This window comes from Chaetodon auriga, chromosome 4 (assembly GCF_051107435.1).
Source record: "Chaetodon auriga isolate fChaAug3 chromosome 4, fChaAug3.hap1, whole genome shotgun sequence".
NCBI classification, from domain to species: domain Eukaryota; kingdom Metazoa; phylum Chordata; class Actinopteri; order Chaetodontiformes; family Chaetodontidae; genus Chaetodon; species Chaetodon auriga.
Genome location: NC_135077.1, coordinates 28,385,243 through 28,404,243, shown reverse-complemented (window position 1 = coordinate 28,404,243; position 19,001 = coordinate 28,385,243). Strand labels below are relative to the sequence as shown.

Here is a 19,001-nt window from a genome sequence, read left to right as displayed (position 1 = left end):
CAGTGATATTTTGCCCCCGAGTAGGCCTACCAGGCAGGCTGAGCTTACTTTCTCACAAGCTGTTTACAGCTCTCTAACATACTCTACTCTGCAACGGTCTGAAGTTAAGGGTAGACTTCTTATGTCCATGTACTAACTGGTGTCTTCAAGCGCGGGCGAAGGAGCCAGAGTTTGTCTTCGGAGGCAAAACTCCGGTCCCAAAAGATGTGAGTTAGCGCGGGAGATTTTTTCCTGCTTCCTCCATGGTGACGTAGTGTGGCGTGTCATACTTGACTGCCGCAACTGACTCACGCCCTGCAAACACAGACACAGTCCAGAGAAACGGCGGCTAAACGCGAGAATTGAGGAGACTATGGAAGAGGTTCAGGAGCCGAATTCTGCTCCTCAGCAGGGGTAAGTCTTAGTTGTTTGTCTGTATTCGACATGACAGGAGACGTGACGTTAAAGTTTGGCTGTGAGACAGAAGACACGCTGAAAGAGTATCGTGTGTCCACATGCTGTTTCCCCTCGCTGTTTAAGTTGTTATGTTTTCCGGTCAGTATTTTAGTTTGTCATATTCAAAACACCAGCGTGAGTGAGTCTGGGCCATATGTCATTCTGTCACCGTGACAGTAAAGTCATGAAGACAGCTGTCCTGCTCAGTCCCTTCACGCCTTTACTTCCATTACTCAGCATGATAAAGAACGTGTGTTGTGTATGAATGAGACTTTAAACGTTCTGTCCTGGCAGCATTTTGGCAGTATACCTTTGAAATCCATTACGCTGGTATCAAAATGTTTGATATTGTGTAGACTAAATGATTAAGTGAGTGGTGGAGGAAAAAAATCAATACAATATAATAACTTTTTTGTGGGTTCAGTTTTTAATTCTTGATTTGAATACCATCACATAGAACAGTGTTGTTTCCTTTAGGTCTTCTCGACCACTCGGTGTTTTCAGTGTTTTCATGATCGCATGCAGTCAGGAGTCAGAGCCGCTGGGTGGGGGTGCTGCCAAAACTGAAGCTAGTGCACAAACCCAAAGCACGGAAAGGAGATTTAATTGAATCTAAGTGCAGCCTGTTCCCCCTGCTGCTTGGAAGAGAGGTCGACAGTATTATGTTCAAGCTTTTACTGAATATTAAGCACATTGAGCTCCTTCTCAGGAGATGATTGTGGCGTTTTAAAGTGACTGTGTTTATCGTAATCATGTTGCAAATCATTACTGATTTATTGTGTATGTACACTTTGGGAAAACAAATTGAATTCAAACACAGGACACTGCACAGGCGTGTAAGCAGAGGAGAAGTTAGCTGTGACACCAGTGAATGGAAACTGCTTAAAGGATTGATATTTCTGTTGGATCACATAACTTTGCATCCTCTCTGTCATTTTGGATGTTTCTCAGTAGCAGCACAACCTGGAAGAGAGAAGACTACCTGGAATGGCCAGAGTACTTTATGGCTGTAGCCTTTCTGTCAGCGCAAAGGAGCAAAGACCCAAGCTCACAGGTGTCTGTCTGTCTGTCTGTCTGTCTGTGTATGAGGAATATAACAGATAACTTCACAAAAATGTAAAGTATCTAGCTGATTTTGAACACAGTGTTTTTGTTGATAAATCACAGAAGGCATCCTCAGGATGGACGTTAGTGTCAGAATGTTTTCTCACGCTATTTGTAATTTCATGTCACAGTAATGATGTATATCACGGTCAAGTAATTGTTCTGTAAATTCAAGTAAGAAATTATTTAAAATGAACATATGTACCATACTTCATCACATTTGATTATTTTCTTATTTTATTTGAAACTTCCATACAAACAGAAAAGAACCCCCTCACATGAGACAGCATTTGAATTAAAAACGACTCAAAACTGTGAAACAAACTTTCTTTCAAAATGGAAGCTTTAAGGTTCCAAATGAGAATAGCAGAGATGCAACTGAGGTGCATTATCACAACCAACTGTAACTCTCACCTGACAACTTGTCAAGCAGTCCTGCTGCCCAAATCATGTGACCCTCCTTGCGAGGCAGCTGCATTGCTTCATCACACGGCCACGCTAAAGCCTTTTTCCTCACATGAACAATGTCTGGAATTGATATCATCACGACATGTATTTTGACGCATCTGCACCATCAATGAAAGAGTGTAAAGCAATATACAGGCTTGAAGAAAAGAGTATGAAGCAGCTACACTCCGTACAGTGTCATCAACACATCCACTCAGTTGCTGTGTAGCAGGATAGCAGTGCAGACACTGGGAATGACAGTGTGTAAATAACAGCTTAAGGGATAGCTCCTGCAGTGGAAACTGTATTGCCAAATCTCTACAGGGGGCACATTTTGACCATTCCACGGTATATACAGTGACAGTTACATATCATGGTATTATAGAAAATAAAATAGATACTTCACTACTCTAAATAGATACTTCTATTTACTGCTACTTCTTTTCACTCTATTAGCCACATAAGGGAAGATATTTTGTTAAAGAAGAAAGCACTGAAAAAAATGCTTGTGTTTATCGACTCCAAATAGGAATGAAAATTGGGTATAGGCCTGCATGTGTTTGGGAGGATTAACCTTCCCAATAATATAGGTTAATTAAGATGTAATGTAATGTGACTCATTCTCAGTTAGACAAGGGGTAGAATTAAAAAAACTCAACAGCATTTATTTGACTGAAAACCCACAGTTTAGTGTACAACAGCCAGTGTACCACAGGCATGTCTATCAAGCACATTTACATACAGCAGCAACAGACGCACACACCAACGCAGCGTGCATCAGAGGAGGCTCTCCTGTACCAACAAAACCAGCTCAGCCTGTATTACAGTATGAAGTATGGAGGTAATGTGAGGTCTGGCGATGTGAGACTACACAGAAAGCAAGAAGAAAAAACACAGTTACCCACATCCAAGCTACTACGCTGGTTATTTAATTGGCTTCAATTGAGGCTTAATGTTCACAAAGTTTCTCTTGATTGGCCCTCATTATTAAATACATCAGCACTGCACTAGTATGTTGGTCTACAATAGATGGCACCAAACACATTCGCTGCAGAACATCCAAAAACAAAATTTAACAGACAAATCAGCAAAATAAACACCAAAGGAACATAAAATGTCAAAATATACATTTTTTAAGTTTAAAGTCAGTATTGATCTGTCCTTGAGCTTCAGTTTGAAGTAAATCTTGCTTTATATTAGCCCTCAGAACAGTCTGATGTAAAATGATTAGCACACACATGTCCTAAGAGTTTTCCAGTTGTTGTGGGGACATTTCCATTTAGTTAATACACTGAGCCTTCATATCCTCAGATGCTGAGAGTAGATGAAGACTTTTGTGTTGGTTCTTGCAGCCAACAACAGATAAATTGGCATACTTCGCTTGCAATGTTATCTTCCACACCTCTGTGTTACCGAAGCTGGCGTTATAGCAAAGAAAATAGTGTAGTGTTCTATAAATATGTGTGTATCCCTCTACATGCATGTTATTGCAGCCACAGTAAAGCACATTATTTTTGATATTCTTAAGCATTTATCACGGTGTTGCAAAATCCATGTTGTGGCAGAACACCAGTGAGGGTGATGAAGTATGATGTGATGATGGAGTAATGCCCACTCCTACTTTGTGCTTAGCGCTGTCACCTCATAACAAGAAGGCTGTGGTACAAAACGTGTGTATGTCCAAAAGACAACAATGTTGAAAGAAATGGAAGTCCACAACAGAGCAAGCAAAACTGAAAGGAACCCTGTTAATGTCCAAGCCCTTAGAGTGTGTGAGACACTACTGAAGATGGTGGACTGTTGTATTTGATGTTGGATTGTTTCATGATAGAATGGACTATTTGATAGTGTTCAAAATGTACAGCTTGACTAACCTGTGGAACGTTGTTCTCTCAATGCAGGTGGGAGCATGTATCGTGAATGACGAGAATAAGATAGTTGGCATTGGTTACAATGGTATGCCCAACGGCTGTGATGATGACCTCCTACCGTGGTCGCGTTCTGCGAACGACTGGCTTGATACAAAATACCCTTATGGTGAGATTTCATGCTCATGCACAACTTGCTTTACTTTTGGACAGTATGATTCCAGAAAGTAACAAAACCAAAATGATTCCAAACAGTTTGGTTGAAGAAAATGTTCACATACAGCAAACTAGCGTTCCTCTCACAGCACAGAACTCCACAGTATTCAAATGAAATTGTAGCAGTAGATTTCTCGACTGACCATAATCCAATTTTAAAACCAATCGTAAAGATATTTGTGTGTGTGCAGAAAACTAATTCATCAGTTGTACACACTATGCTGCTGCCTTTCAAGTACTAAACTTTGGCCTGCTGAGGATAAATAATGAATAAATCTCATTTTTTCGCTATTGATAAGTTGCTCTCATGGTTTAAACTACTGAGTTCTCTGTATGATCATGTAACTCTGGCCTGTAGATGGTGGTAGATGATAAATAATGGAAGAAATCTCAACCATTTTCCATTGACAAGATGCGCTCACATTCTGCTTCACTCTCTGTCTGGTTTTCTTTTTTTCTGTCTCTCCTCCCTTTTCTCAGTTTATCTGAATTTTAGGGTGTGATACAGTGCAAATAAGTAGTCTACATCTGTTTCCACTCATAAAGAGCTATTTCTCTTCATTTCTCTACTTCTTATTGCTTTGATTTTTTTTTTTTTTTTGGCTGTTATTTTCATTAAATGAACACAAAATTACACAGAAAATCATTGTATTCAAAAAATATTTCTGCGAAACTAAAACTTAAACAAGACATTACATTTAAAGTGATGCAGTGTTTTTCATATATTAAAGTGAATTAAACAGGCAAATATACTGATACTTTTCCTGACCTTTATTAGTACTGTGACAAAAAATGTTCCTTGTGGGTGGTGCTAGAACAAAGGCTGTAGACAGGGGTGCACATAACTGGTGCACAGATGTGCATGCGTTATATAAATCAGAAATGCATCCAGTCCAGTTGTTTCAGATCACAACTTTGTGTACTGGACAGCAGCTGAATTGGGTCTGGGTCATAGAATGCACAGTGCTGTAAATGGGATCCCTTTGGGTGGACACTGTAAATAATTTGCACTGTAAGGTTATTTACAGTCCAGTAGATGGCAGTAATATAACACTTATGGATGCCAGTTGCTAGAAAACCCAACAGGGGATGAAGGCAGCACAATGCACAATTCTCATCTACACATGCTTCTTTTTAACACATTTGACCCAGTGAAGTAACTTACTGTGAGAGATGTCCAAAAAACAACTGACAGCTTTGGCATTCCACCACCTACAAAGAATCAGAATCACAAATACTTTATTGATCCCAGAAGGGAAATTGTTTTTGTTACAGGTGCTCCTTGAAAGAATAGAAGAGGCAGAGAGATTTACATGTCTTAACAAAAATAAGTTATATGACAGTGTAAAGAATAAATAAATGTATAACAGAATAAATGTATGACAGTGGATATTACAAGTTGAATTATTGCACAGAGTACTTACCCTGTTGGTTATTGCACATGATTATTATTTTGAGTCAATAGTGAACTGCAGTATAGATATGAATGATCTGACGGAGTGAAAAAGTCCAAGGGCCATTTAGAGGGAGGAGTTGTACAGTTTGATGGCCACAGGCAGGAATGATTTCCTGAAGTGAAGAGGAAGGGAGAGAGGACAGTCCCCTGCAGGGCCCCAGTGTTGCTGACCACTCTGTCTGACAAACAGCGTTACAGGCGCACATACTGTGGTCTGCCAGTCAGGTAGTCCACAATCCAGGACACTAGTGGGGCGTCCAACTGCATTGCTGTCAGCTTGTCACCCAGTAGAGCTGGACGAATGGTGTTAAATGCACTGGAGAAGTCAAAAAACATAACCCTCACAGTGCTTGCCGGCTTGTCCAGGTGGGCGTAGACACGGTTGAGCAGGTAGATGATGGCGTCCTCAACTACAAGTCGGGGCTGATAGGCGAACTGGAGGGGGTCCAAGAGTGGCTTGACCATGGGCCGGAGCTGCTCCAGGATGAGTCTCTCCAGGGTCTTCATGATGTGGGAGGTCAGTGCCACAGGTCTGTAGTTCATGGAGGCCCTGGGCCGTGGTGTCTTTGGCACAGGAATGAGGCAGGACGTCTTCCACAGCATGGGGTCCCTCTGGAGACTTAGGCTCATGTTGAAGACATTGTGAAGAACTCCACACAGCTGGGGGGCACAGGCTTTGAGCACCCTGGAGCTGACACCATCAGGGCCTGGAGCCTTGTTTGAGTGGAGTCTCATCAGCTGTCTTCTCACCTGTTCAGCAGTGTAGCACACTGTGGAGGTGACAGGTGGGGGAAGGGTGTAGTCCTCAGGTTGGAGAGTACAGTCAGTCTGGCAGCCAGAGGAGGAGGAGGTGTGAAGAGGGCTCACACAGGAGGATGGGGGGGTGTAAAGCCTGGTTTACGCTTCTGCGTCGCGTCGACGCCGTACCTACGCCGTCGACGCAGACCCCTACGCGGACCCTACGCCGTAGCCTGACGCGCACCTCCAAAAAATCCTGACTATGCGTCGCGTCGACGCGTAGTGACGTGAACGTCGAGGACTGTGATTGGTCCGTTCAGAACGTAATTTTCGGTTCAGTCGCAGCCCTATGGTCGCAGCACAACAACACCGCCATTTTCAAAGTTTCTGTGGTGAGAGCTACAAGAAAAACTGGACCAAGCCGAAGAAAGAATTATCGAGGAGGTACGCAAGTACGACCACCTCTACAACTCCTCTTCGCGGCAGCAAGAGCCCCCCAAAACCATACAAAGACACAGCCACACCCCCCTAGCGGCTTGGCGGTGAATTGCGGAGCAACGCGTTCCCTCGACACAGAACTACGAATGCTCAGTGACGGCGTAGGGTATACGCCGTAGGTACGGCGTCGCCGCGACGCCGAAGCATAAACCAAGCTTAAGGGGGACAGGACAGGCAGCAGAGGAGTTGGAGGGGGGATGAGCCAGGCCCTCAGTGTCAAATCTTTCAAAAAACAGATTCAGTTCATTGGCCCTGTCAGTGCTGCCTTCAACTCTTCTGTTGTTGGTCGCTCATTCTCCTCCTTGATTTTCACCTTCAGTTCCCCACTGTAATTGGGGGGGTGTAAATAGCTACGATAATGGCCATCGGTTGTTGACTAGAACGGCGAGCCCCCCTTCTTTATGCTTACCGCTCTTGGTGTAATCCTGGTCGGCCGAACAGTGTCAAAGTCACTAATGGAGATGTTGTCGTCGGGTATGTCCTGGTGAAACCATGTCTCCGTAAAACACATTGGACTGCACTCCCAGTACTCCTTCTGACTCCTGGCGAGTGCTGTTAGCTCATCCATCTTATTTGCCAGCGACCTCACGTTGCTCATGATGAGAGAGGCTTATATCTCCTCTTCTCCATAAACCTCTGTTGTCTTGACCCAGCTCTTTTCCTCCAGATTTCAGCGGGATCTCTGATGCTCTGGCCGACAAGCTAGCCGGCCTCAGCGCGACCAGCTGATCTCTGGAGTAAACAATGTGGCCATGCCGTCGCTGTGCATCAGTGCTGTGTCCCAGTGAGAGTAGCAATTCCGAAGCGAAGAAAAAGACCAGAACTCTCTCGACCAACATGTTTAGATGTCAGTCATAAAAATACACGTGGTATCGTAAAAAGAATAAAGCAAAAAAAGTTTTAGAAAACAAACAGGAGCGACTGCATGCACGGTGCGCACTAAACAAAGAAACATCAAACCAACCCTGAGCAGAAGAAAAGAGTTTCCTCTGGCTCCAAGATGTGCTGCAGCTTGAAGCTAAAGAAGCTAGCTATGCACACACCGAAATGTGGCGCAAGATCCGTCATTCACATCAACATCAAGCAGACAAAACAGGTGCATTTTATACAGGCTCAATGTATTTCAATCATCCATTATTTTATAAACAAGAAAAGAGTAAGGCACATCTGAATGTGGCACAAGCTGTTACAAATAAGCTACTCCAGCTGAGAAGTCCTGGCGCCCACTTGTTAAATGGCAAAAGAAGTTGAGTGAAGAAGAACAGTAAGCTCTGTATGATGTTTTTCTCCTTGCATTTCATAAGGCTAAACACACATGTGAATGTTGGCAGTGCATATTATGCAGAGCATTGCACAAACTATCAGTAGAATTTTGAGAGCAAAGGGGACATCACAAAAAACACCTTGTAACCTGACAAACACTCTACTGTGAGAGAATGGATGCACTTGTGCATCCTGTCAATCAAGTCAAATCACTTGAGGAATTGTTGGTTGGGGCTAAAGACTACGAGTTTGAAAACGGAAAAAGTTAGGTGTCAGAGTTAAAAAGAAGACCTTGCAGTAGAGAATATTTTAACCAAATGTAAAATATATTGAAAAATTATGAGTTTAGGGAAGACTGTATTTTTTGGTCTATTTCTCCAGTGTCATAAGAAAACACAAAACACACACCTTCCTAGGAGTCAGGTTCTCGTATTTTATGCCTCTAAAGGTTTATGGTTGATGTTTCTTGTCACTATGCTTTTTTTGTTTTGTTTTGTTTTGTTTTTTTCCCCAATACAACCTAATTACAATGAAAACAAGATAACTGGCTGTGTCTCTCAATGCTCTGTCCCACAGTGTGCCATGCAGAGCTGAATGCCATTATGAACAAGAACAGTGCTGATGTGAAAGGCTGTACTATGTATGTGGCTTTGTTCCCCTGTAATGAGTGTGCCAAGCTCATCATCCAGGCAGGTGGGTGTTGACAACACACACACATACATACATACACATTCACGCTTACCTTCCAGACAGTTGTATTTATTGGGACACTAATACTGATTTTCGAAGGCTCTAAATATTATTTTATATTACTGATGTTATTTAATTTTAAGAACCCTCTTTAATCAGAATATTTGGAATCACACCACAGTTTCCTGAATATCGAAATACCCACTACTACCCAAGTTCAAATCCACTTTGAAATTTTTCTTTCCTGTCCATGCTTCTCCACTTGTATACTTCACACCAGACTACATTTTAAAATAAGCAAAACAGGATTTTGATTCAGTGAGGAAAATTTGCACCAGTGCTGATCAGGTCCGATGCCAGCTGCTGATTTTCACCCAACACTGGTCTCTTAGTAGTAGTATCCTGCCGAGTCTGGTTCAGGCAGGCATGCTCTGACTGAGCATCTTTTTATGTCGGGTACAAACATCTTTGTGAATTATTTGCACATATATTTAAAAAAATCTATATTTCATCATGTATAATGAAAACTTGCACTCACATGTAGGATATTGATGTATGAGGGGAAAAAGGGTTACCACATATTTCTGAGTCATGCACAAATGGTGTGAATTTATACACCAAATGAGCAAACAATGTCTGATGACCATGACTATTGGAAGTTGCTGCTAGGTCTGGAATCACCCGTGGTCTTATGCAAAGTAAATGAACTGCATCAAAATATTGATATCCTGCTGCAGTTGTCAGTGGTTTTCAAAACTGAGTTTTAACACTTTATTTTCATGATTAGTCAAGTAATCAGGAAACTGTTATCCTCAGTAACCAGGACATGGCTTCCAGAAAGGAGAGGTCCTTTTGACCCTTTTGGTGTGCACAACAAACAATATTCCAGTCAGCTTCATTGTATTGGGGTATCATCACAAATCTCAGATAGATACTGTATCTCAAAATCTGGCCCAATCAAAACCAAAAGTATCTGCATGGCTATGTACAGGGTAAAGGATAAGTGACGTGGGTGAACTGACGTTTTATTTACTGATGAAATGTAAGTAGTTTTTAGAATATGAAAAACATTTTATTCAGAGCCATGCAGCACTGGTCTACATGACACAGTCATTTACAGACAAGATAGTCAGTAACTTACTCATTAATTCTGGTAATACCATTTGACCATAACCTGCTAGCCCTGTCCATCAGCCAAGAGACTAATACTGCTGAGGGGGTTTTCCTTCGTCTTCAGACAGAGATAGAAAGAGTTATCATTCAACTCCTCCCACTGTTTAGGGGACATTCAGATCAGAAAAGTCTTAAATCAACAGAGGGGTGGTGCGCATGTTGTTCAGGTATCAGTCAGGTGATGAAATGATCCAGGAAGTCCCATTTGAGTTATAGATCCTTGAGTTTGAAGGTTTATCAGACACCAAAACATGGCAAATCAATTTACAATACATGACTATAGGACAGGATTTTATGACCTTGGTAAGTTATCACAAGCCATGTCTCCATCAGGGAATATTACTGGGCATTTTGAAGTTTCATATTGGAAAAGACTGAGTTTTTATGCTCTTCAGTTGTTTTTTGTCGTTTTCAAAAATTGGTAATGCACTTAATTGGAGATGGCAACACCTTTTTCAAAAAGTTCTGATATAGCAAACAAGACTCATCAGCTGTTTCCTCTCAGAGGAGGAGGAGGAAGAACAAGAAGCTTCCACAGATGAAAACATCTCTTTATCGCTCCACATAGATCTGATGTAACCTTCCTCACATTCACACACGAAACAAGCAAATGCCATATTTCCATCTTTTCACCATTTGAGATTCATCTAGCACTCTTTTAACCTCAACCGCAACAACCACTATATATAGTTCCTTATGGTAAAGCCCCACAGAATGTTTCTGTCAGGGGTAGAAACAACTTTTCCATGGAAGCTGTCAACACATGTGGCCAACACATGACAAAAAGAAAGTTTTTGATTTCAAATATTTATTGTGCCTTAAGAAGAAGAAGAAGAAGACATACTTTTATTTATCACAACACACACATGCTACAGGGGGAGACTGCACACACGGCATGCTTAGTGAAATTATTTTCTCTGCATTTGACCCATCCTGGTAAGTCCTTCCTCCGCGGCAGACCAGGAGCGGTGGGCTGCCAGCCAACAGCGGCACCCAGGGACCCAGTTCCTCCCAGTCACCATTGGTCAGGTGGTGATCTTCTTGCATGTTTTTTAGTGGGGGTTTTTTATGGAGGATACCCCAGGTGAACACGGGGAGAACATGCAAACAAAAGGCCCCTTTCCTCGAGCAGCAGGCACCGAAGGCATGATGGAGGACACGCCCTCAGCGCCCCAGGTGGGAATCAAACCTGGGACCTTCTAGCTGTGAAGCGATAGTGTTGCCACTGTGACACCATCTCTTAATTGGTAGACAAAGTTGTTTATATGATTGCCATTCATTTGATAAAATCAAAGCACTTATTTTTGAAATTGAAGTTGTTTGGGTCCAGTGGTACCAACCATTTGATATAACTCCTTATAGTGTATGAGGACATTTCTGTATCATACTATTTAATTGTTAGTTACATAGGGTTAGTCATTTTATAATTTTTCACAAAAACAGTGATGACTAACAACTAATGATTTGAATAAAGTTGTTAAGATGTCGCCTCTTTGACCGATTCGAAAAGTTTCAATAGATTTGTGCTTAGTTCAGCTCATGCTTTAAGTGCTGTAAAGGAAATTATGAAATTCCACTGTGGACATTAGTGGGGTAATTGCATCATCTTTTTGCACTACCTTCTACTAATTCATAATGAACCAATTCCTAATAATCACATAGCAGTAGTGGATGCAAACAAGCATTCATTTACATTTTCTTTTGCCGATTTTGAAGTTGAAGTCTGAGTAATGAACATAAATGCTTCCGAAAATTTAATTTCTCCATATCTAGTCTAAATCCCCACTAGTGACTCTAATGTTCATTGCATTTAACACAAAAATGTTGGTCGGCGTTGACATCATGCTTCTGATTTTGCTACTCTTCGAGCCTCACCAGTACTCAGAGTTATTAGGATTCACAACAACAGTAGGCACAACAGCAGTTCAACTCTTCCTTCTGTTCATCTTGTTCTCTCTCTTCCTACTTTCAACTGTCATTCACTTACCCTGGTAAGAGACACATCTCAGCAGAGAGGACAAATAGTGTCTTTATTTTCACTCCTGCCTTCTGCTGCATTCATTATCCCTCCCTCCCTCCCTCTATCCAGGTATTGCGAAAGTGGTGTATCTTTCGGATAAGTACCATGACAGACCAGAGATGGTTGCTTCAAGAAGGCTGCTCACCATGGCAGGCATACTGTACACGTGAGTAACTATTTTTCTTTGCCACACAAGAAAAAAAACAAGTGTTGCTTTCTTGCCTTAAAGGTTGTTGATGCCCTCACAATGAACAGGGACCATAGTATATTCCCAGAGTAACCAATGACTGTTACTAACTATACTCCTTGCTGTAGCTGTCTTTGGCTTCTACTAGTGGCTGTTAGCTAGTTAGCTTAGTTAACCATGCTGCTATTGACCCTAGTAACTGACCTGGAGTCCTTCCATTGACTGAACCATGGTCAGCAGGATCGTAGTGAAAATGGCCAGACTGGGACTAAACATAGCCTCCAAAATCAAATGAGTCCAGTTTGATGGTCTGGATGAAAAAAATGAGTATCTGGAGCCAGAATTTTCTTACATCTAACTCAGAGATCCAAACCAGAGTTTTCGATTGTTGTTGTGCTTGTTTTAACAAAAAAGGACATTTTTGGTAAATTTTATTTTGTTTCTGTTCACTTTGAATGTGTTTTACAGAAGACTCAACTCAATTAATTCAAAACTCAATTTTGGTGACATTTTGTAACTTTTGTGTATTTATTATACTAAAAAGGCTTACAGGCACTTGTGAAACAGAAAACTCGCTTACATCTCACAACTGAAATTTTACTATCAGACTATTGCCTCTTGAGGTACAAAGTGGTATTACAAGACAGGACGGGCGGCAGCAAGCTGCTTAGCATGCTAACATCACAAAAAACTGATGAGTTTGATATACCATCAGAACTGTTATTACTTCATATTCTGTTTGTAATGTCAATATTTTTTTTTAACATTTTATACTAAAATTCTTTCCACATCTTACACACTGTACATTTTAAAAGAAAAAATTCAGCTTCATACTCACACTGTTATTTTGTGATGGTGTTATAATGAACTTCTTTGTGTTGCACAGACTGTTTTCTTTCCCCAAATTTTATCCTCCATGTTGATAATTATTTACTTTATTTTCCAGAATGCTTTTCAACAAGCCTAGGAGAATTTTCTTGTGCATTTTGTATTCAGCTCAGCTTTAGGGCAACAGAGAAATTAACATCACATCGCAAATTGCCTGACATCTATGGTCTGATGGAATGAGAAGCCACCTAATACCTAAGAAGACACCTAATATTTACATTTAAAATATAACATTTTTAAAACTTAGTTATCATTGACGATTCATATAACTAAAAATCTTAATGTTCTTCAAAATTAGTTGATTTGCCATTAAGTTGACCACATTTGACCAGTGATAACAACCATACACCAGAAAACATTAATGGGCAACAACAAGGCAATACATTAAGCTGATAGGAGCCTCTCATGGAAACAACACATAGCACCGGTACTAGTCAGACAAATGGTAAATTAGATGGGAGCTATTACACAACCACGCTTGACTCCTGTCCTGATTTTTAAAGGATTCCTATTTGATCCACCACAGTGAACAATAGCAGTCATGACATGCAGGAGGCGGGTGGTTATGACAAGTTTTTGAGGGCAGCCAAAGTGCTCCAAGGCATGCCAGAGGCTTCCTGGTTGAGCAAATTAAAGGTCAGATCTGGTCAGGTCTCTAAAGCTGAACAGTGCTGTAGTTCCTAGTGTGTCTGCAGCAACTGTCTGTCTCTGACATTGACAGTCATGTCTGGCAAGTCGAAAACCACACATACACAGTAAAACATAGAGATATGGTGGAAGCACACTAAAGGCGATGAAAAGGTTTGTTTTTTTAATGTTGGGCTGATTTTTAAAATATTTATATGTATAAATAGCAGAGCACCTTTTACCTTGCATGGTAGAGCTAATGACTATTGATGTGGGTCAGACTAGATAGTAGCTATGTTAGCTATATCTAAGATATGTTTTAGAATTGATGGACGGTATTGTTAGTGTGCTAATATTCAGCATACCTTGATTTTCATCAAATTAGCTGATTAACTCACCCCACAGGGATCAGTTCCCCTTTATGAATAGATGCTTAGCTTTTCCATAACCAAAAACTCAAGAGTATAAGAAATGGAAACCGTATCTGCAGTCTTCCACATGTCTGGCTAACTCTGTCCACTGGTGGCCTCTAAGTTCAAGGACTGAGCTTGTGACCGCAAGGTCGCCGGTCCCCTGGACTGGCAAGATAAATCTGGTTGGAGAACAATAGCACTTGCCCTTCACTGAGCTGCTCAAGGGCACCCCAGTGGCCAGCAGATGAGACTGTGGTTGTACTGGGCAGCTTCCAGGTGTGAATGTGTGTAACTGCAAATGTGATCAGGGCATTTCTGCAAAACAGAGGCTTCTTCTCAGTGAAACTCCCCCACGTAAATTTAGGTTTAAAAGAATCAACATTAACTACAGCAGGGCAGGAATTAAACCATGACCAAATGGCCTGTGGCATGGATGCACCGGGCTGTGGCTATAATGCTCCTTCTACCACAAGGCCAGTTTGGCTGGCCCTGGCTTGAACTGGCCATTGAACCTATAAAAGAAAGTTGTGGATTTCCTTATTTAAAACTACATGCGATGTAGCAAATAAACAAACACAAACAGTAAACCAGATAAGCTGCTAGCTAACAATTAACATTGTGTGATAAGCACAAGCAGTTAAACACTGTATGGTGTAAGGATTAATACACTTGTATAGTTTTCAAACATGTTGCTGCATAGTGTTAGCTAGATAGTTTCAGAAGAGAGGAGTTTCTAAGTCCTGTGAGATCTAAATTGCCACTTATCTATATATGGCATTCAGTAATATTCTGTTTACAGTGATGTTGATAGGTATGCATCCCGAGATAGAATATGAAAGGACACAGTAAACTCACAATGGACGTGCACACGTGACACACCTTATTTTTTCCTGATGGTACACAGTGAAACAGTGTTTCACTGAACAGTGTTGTTGGTGAACAGTGTTATGAGTCTGTGTTTAATTCAATGTGTATCTGATCCAGCAACCAGCTCGGGTTTTTGTCAGAAATCCGAAATTTATAAATGGTTTGCCTTCCATTCCCACGGTTGTCTCCCACTGAAAGAGCACAGCTAATGGACAGAGGCTGCTAGGGAGTTAAGATTACAAGAGCCAAAATGTTAAATTTGTACAGAAATACAATTTAACTTTATGGATTATGCTGATGCCAGATTGACAAGACTGTTGACATATGACACCTTCTGTCTTGTGTTTCTAGAGTAATTTGTTTCTGAAGAATTTTTAATGTCCTGTTTTTAAAGGGAGTTTGGCATAATATTTTCCTAGACAGTGCAACTAAGTTCACCGTCCCAAAGACTGAACTAGTTCATGTTCATTTCTTCCATCTTTTTTTTTTGTTTGTTTTATGAGTTGCAAAGGGTGCTGATCTTGTACAATGTAATTTTTTTTCTCAGCTGATGAAAACATGGCTTTGTAGAGAATCGTGTTTCTCACAGGACAGCAACAATAAAAAACACAATGATCTTCTAGGCTATGATGCATTGTTGTAGATTAGACCACCAATAGTATTTAAAGTAGTTCAAATTGGCTCCCCCGTAAACATCTACAGCAGCAAAGTGCCACATACACATTAATACAGTAGTAATATTAATCCAAAAACTTTAGATACAAGAGTAAAACACTGACAGGAAGCTTTAAGTGCTCTAGAAAGGGTTCTGCACTTGCTTGAGGTTCGAGAAGACATTTCAACTCTCATCCAAGAGGCTTCTTCAGTTCTAACTGACTGGGTAAGGATTAGAAGCCTCTTGGATGAGAGAGTCTCAGGCAAGTCCAGTTGCCTTTGACCTGCATCAATGACAGTAGGCATTTTACTACACAATGATTACTTTTACTTTTATCCACACACTTTTATTACTTGCAAACTGATATGTTTAGTTCACTGTTCACCATGAACTCAAAAATATGAACATGTTCAATGAACACACTGTTTTAGTACATTCATGCACAACACTGATTAACTGACTGAGCAGGTCTTAGTTACCTAGACATTTTCTGGACTGCCTTGAACTTCTCTCAGACTTGGAGTGTTGAAGTTAGAACTGACACACATTTTTAGGAATTTCTTCAAACTCTGACAACTTACAGCTACTTTTAGCCTCAGAATGGTTTATAAGTACAAACCCTGAACTTTTCCAAACCCCTGTAGAACTTGACAGTGGTGGGGAAAGTACCATCACATTGCATTTCAATCAGCCCCAACTGTAGGTCCCCCTATACTCAACAACAGAGAAAGCCTTTGAGGTTCGTGTCCTTCTCAATGGCAGTAAAATCTTGAAAGCACTGGAATAAGGCAGTGATGTGACCACAGCCACATTTTTAACAGGTACCTTTTAATTTTCTTGTTTAGCATTTTCCTGTGCATGGTTGGCCCCCCAAAAATGCTCTTGTTGAGTGAACAGTCCAATTGCCAACTTTCTCTTGCTCTATACCTATGTTGGGCTTCTTACGTTGTATTCCTTCATTACGGTGATTGACTGTTGAAAAATTAAACATACTCTCCCCCTTCAACTATGTAGAAAGGTCATTGGAAAAACAGCTTGCTGCTACAGCTAAAAACAACGGTGAGAGTGAGGTTGTGAGCTATTAAACTCACTGAAGCAGGTTTTAGAAGCACATTTTTTCCATTCTTCATCTTGCTCTCGTTTTCTCTCACAGCAATTTCTGTCTCTTTATAACTTGCCTGGACCCTCTGAAAAATGATCAGGATGGGTCACAGAGGAGATGAAAATATGGCTTGAAAAGACAGTGAAAAGTGACTTTCATCATTGTTTCACTCATCCATGTTTTTAATCTGTGTTTTCCATGTGTGTCCTCATGCCTGTGCTTCCAGGATTTATGTGTATGTTGTTTTGCTCTGTGTGTTTTGGCAGGCAATTCAAGCCCAAGAGGACTGAGATTGTCATCAATTTTAATTCCATTAACAGCTCTGGAATGCTGAGCAGTTTGGCCAAGTGAAAATGCACATGGCTCACCTATGGGAGCTGCTGAATGAGGTGGGGAAGCAGAGGAAGACTAATGAGATTGAAAGGGACTTTGATGCCTCTTTTCTCTGTCTTCTTGCCCCCTGCTTTGTCCAAAGGAAAACTCAAAGATACCTTGACTTTGGCATCTTTTGATATTTTGATTAACTGGGTATTCAAGGTACTTTGGCTGACTCAGCTGGAAGGTCTTAGGTGCTGCTTTCAGTTTTTCTTTTTTCTTTTAAAACTCCTCTTGGGTTTAGGAATGGGTTTAGGAGGAACACACTTTCTTGAGTGTTTGACTTCAATCCTTTTGGTTGTGAATCAGATCTTCCCATGGCTGTCAGCACAGGGGAAAACCTGAGATCTGTTTTCCTCCTTCAAACAAGGTTCCAGAATAATGTAGATGCACCTTGATATTCAGTTTATTTGACCTTTCACATTCACAGTAGAAGCTGTCCAGTAAATCAGTGTTGCCGTCTGCCCCCAAGCATCTGTGTTAACAGCTGGAGTTTCAGGGGGTACAAGCTGCATGAACATTAATATTTTATGAGTACACTGTAGAGAATAGTCAGGCTTTCTGATCATCCAACCACGATACAAATATCACTTTTACTGGACAGTTTTTTTTTTTTTTAGGTTAATTGGTTGTATAGAGCTGAATCTCATCAAGGTGGCTTTGACTGTCACTGCCTCACTTGCCGCTAATTTGCATTAAGTTGGCACAATTAGAAATTTTTGCAACTAGGTTTATCAAACCTGTTTGCATAAAGCAGCCACTGTTAAAATTTTACCTCATATTTGCAAACCATGTGTATGTTACTGTGTGCATATGGGTTTTTTTTTTTAATATATTCCCTGTAGGAGATATGGATCTTAGTTTTAATTGTGTTCTGTTGTCTTCAAAGTTTTTGTAATTGGAGTGTGTTGTAAAAAGTCTTTCTGTTTTCAATTGTAGTAACACATGCCTGCAGATTCTCTTCTAATAACTGTATCACTCAAAACAGTCTTTTTATTTTATACTTCCCTCATGGTGCCAAATGGCTTTTAAAAACATGTTCATTTACAACATTGTCATCATAGAGTGACTGCCATTAAGCTGACAACAGTTTATGCTTTTACTATTTACTGTCTAATATGCTCTTACAACAAATATGAAAGCTCCTTTTTTGTAACATACTGTGTGTTCACTACAAGTACATACATATGTGCTTTCACATAGGTGACAGGAAAATGTTTCCAATGCCATGTCTTTATACCATCATTCCTCAATAAAACTTTGGGGCGACATGAGCTAGTTTCCACTGTGTTCATTATTCTTGAAAAGGTGTTTTAGGATCGAATCAATCTAAATGACATACCTTGAGTTTGTCATTTGTGCTAGATGGTATAATGAGACTGTAGATGATGTTGTTTATTGATTTGTTTGGTAGCTTTTGGAAAATACTAAACAGATTTTGCTGAAATGTGGTGGAAGGTCCAGCCATAGGCTAAGGAATAAGTGAGTGGTGTTTTTGATGTGCCACCATGTTGTGAACATATAGCCTTAGTGAATCCACTTCTGAAAACAAACAAGAAAAACACTCGATGCCAGTGACAGTAGTGACTTCAGTCTGGTTTTCTACAATATTTTTGAGCAGAGATATTAAGAAACTGCTTTCCCTTTAACTATTAAGATAAAACTTTATTAATTGCATGCTGGGGAAATTGTTATAACCAACAAGTATAAAAACATAGGCAAAAGCTGTGGCATTGAAAAACCAAGATAAAAAGATACAGAATGTATAGAATGTATATTGCGTAAATGTATATATAGAAGTATGCATATGTACATTATACATTACAAGATTACAAGAATACAGTTGCCATTTTTATGAAAATCTTTCATTGCAATATGTTGAACTGCACATGAGAAAAATATTGTTGCATAAAAAAACATTGAATTGCATGAATCAGATATGGATAATAAATACAGTGTTTGTACTACTGCAGAGTAGA

At 40.4% G+C, this 19,001-nt stretch overlaps 1 protein-coding gene across 2 annotated transcripts; it reads left to right on the top strand.

The window, feature by feature from the left end:
• The first annotated feature begins 262 nt into the window (after positions 1-262).
• Positions 263-18,296, top strand: dctd (dCMP deaminase). 2 transcript variants are annotated; one of them, XM_076727496.1, is made up of 6 exons: positions 263-393; positions 1,387-1,489; positions 3,888-4,023; positions 8,602-8,718; positions 11,978-12,074; positions 16,914-18,296. In XM_076727496.1, the coding sequence occupies exons 1-6, from the start codon at positions 353-355 to the stop codon at positions 16,996-16,998; spliced, it is 579 nt and encodes a 192-aa protein (XP_076583611.1). In that variant the 5' UTR covers positions 263-352; the 3' UTR covers positions 16,999-18,296. The 2 variants fall into 2 exon arrangements, with proteins under 2 accessions (XP_076583611.1, XP_076583612.1); XM_076727497.1 differs by having other exon boundaries at positions 289-393; positions 1,390-1,489.
• Positions 18,297-19,001: the final 705 nt, after the last annotated feature.

Bases quoted from the DNA above. Each gene is read 5' to 3' on its own strand.
- dctd (XM_076727496.1), top strand. From the start codon at position 353: ATGGAAGAGGTTCAGGAGCCGAATTCTGCTCCTCAGCAGGG. The intron at 394-1,386 runs GTAAGTCTTAGT...GATGTTTCTCAG, and splicing joins AATTCTGCTCCTCAGCAGGG to TAGCAGCACAACCTGGAAGA. The intron at 8,719-11,977 runs GTGGGTGTTGAC...CCCTCTATCCAG, and splicing joins CAAGCTCATCATCCAGGCAG to GTATTGCGAAAGTGGTGTAT.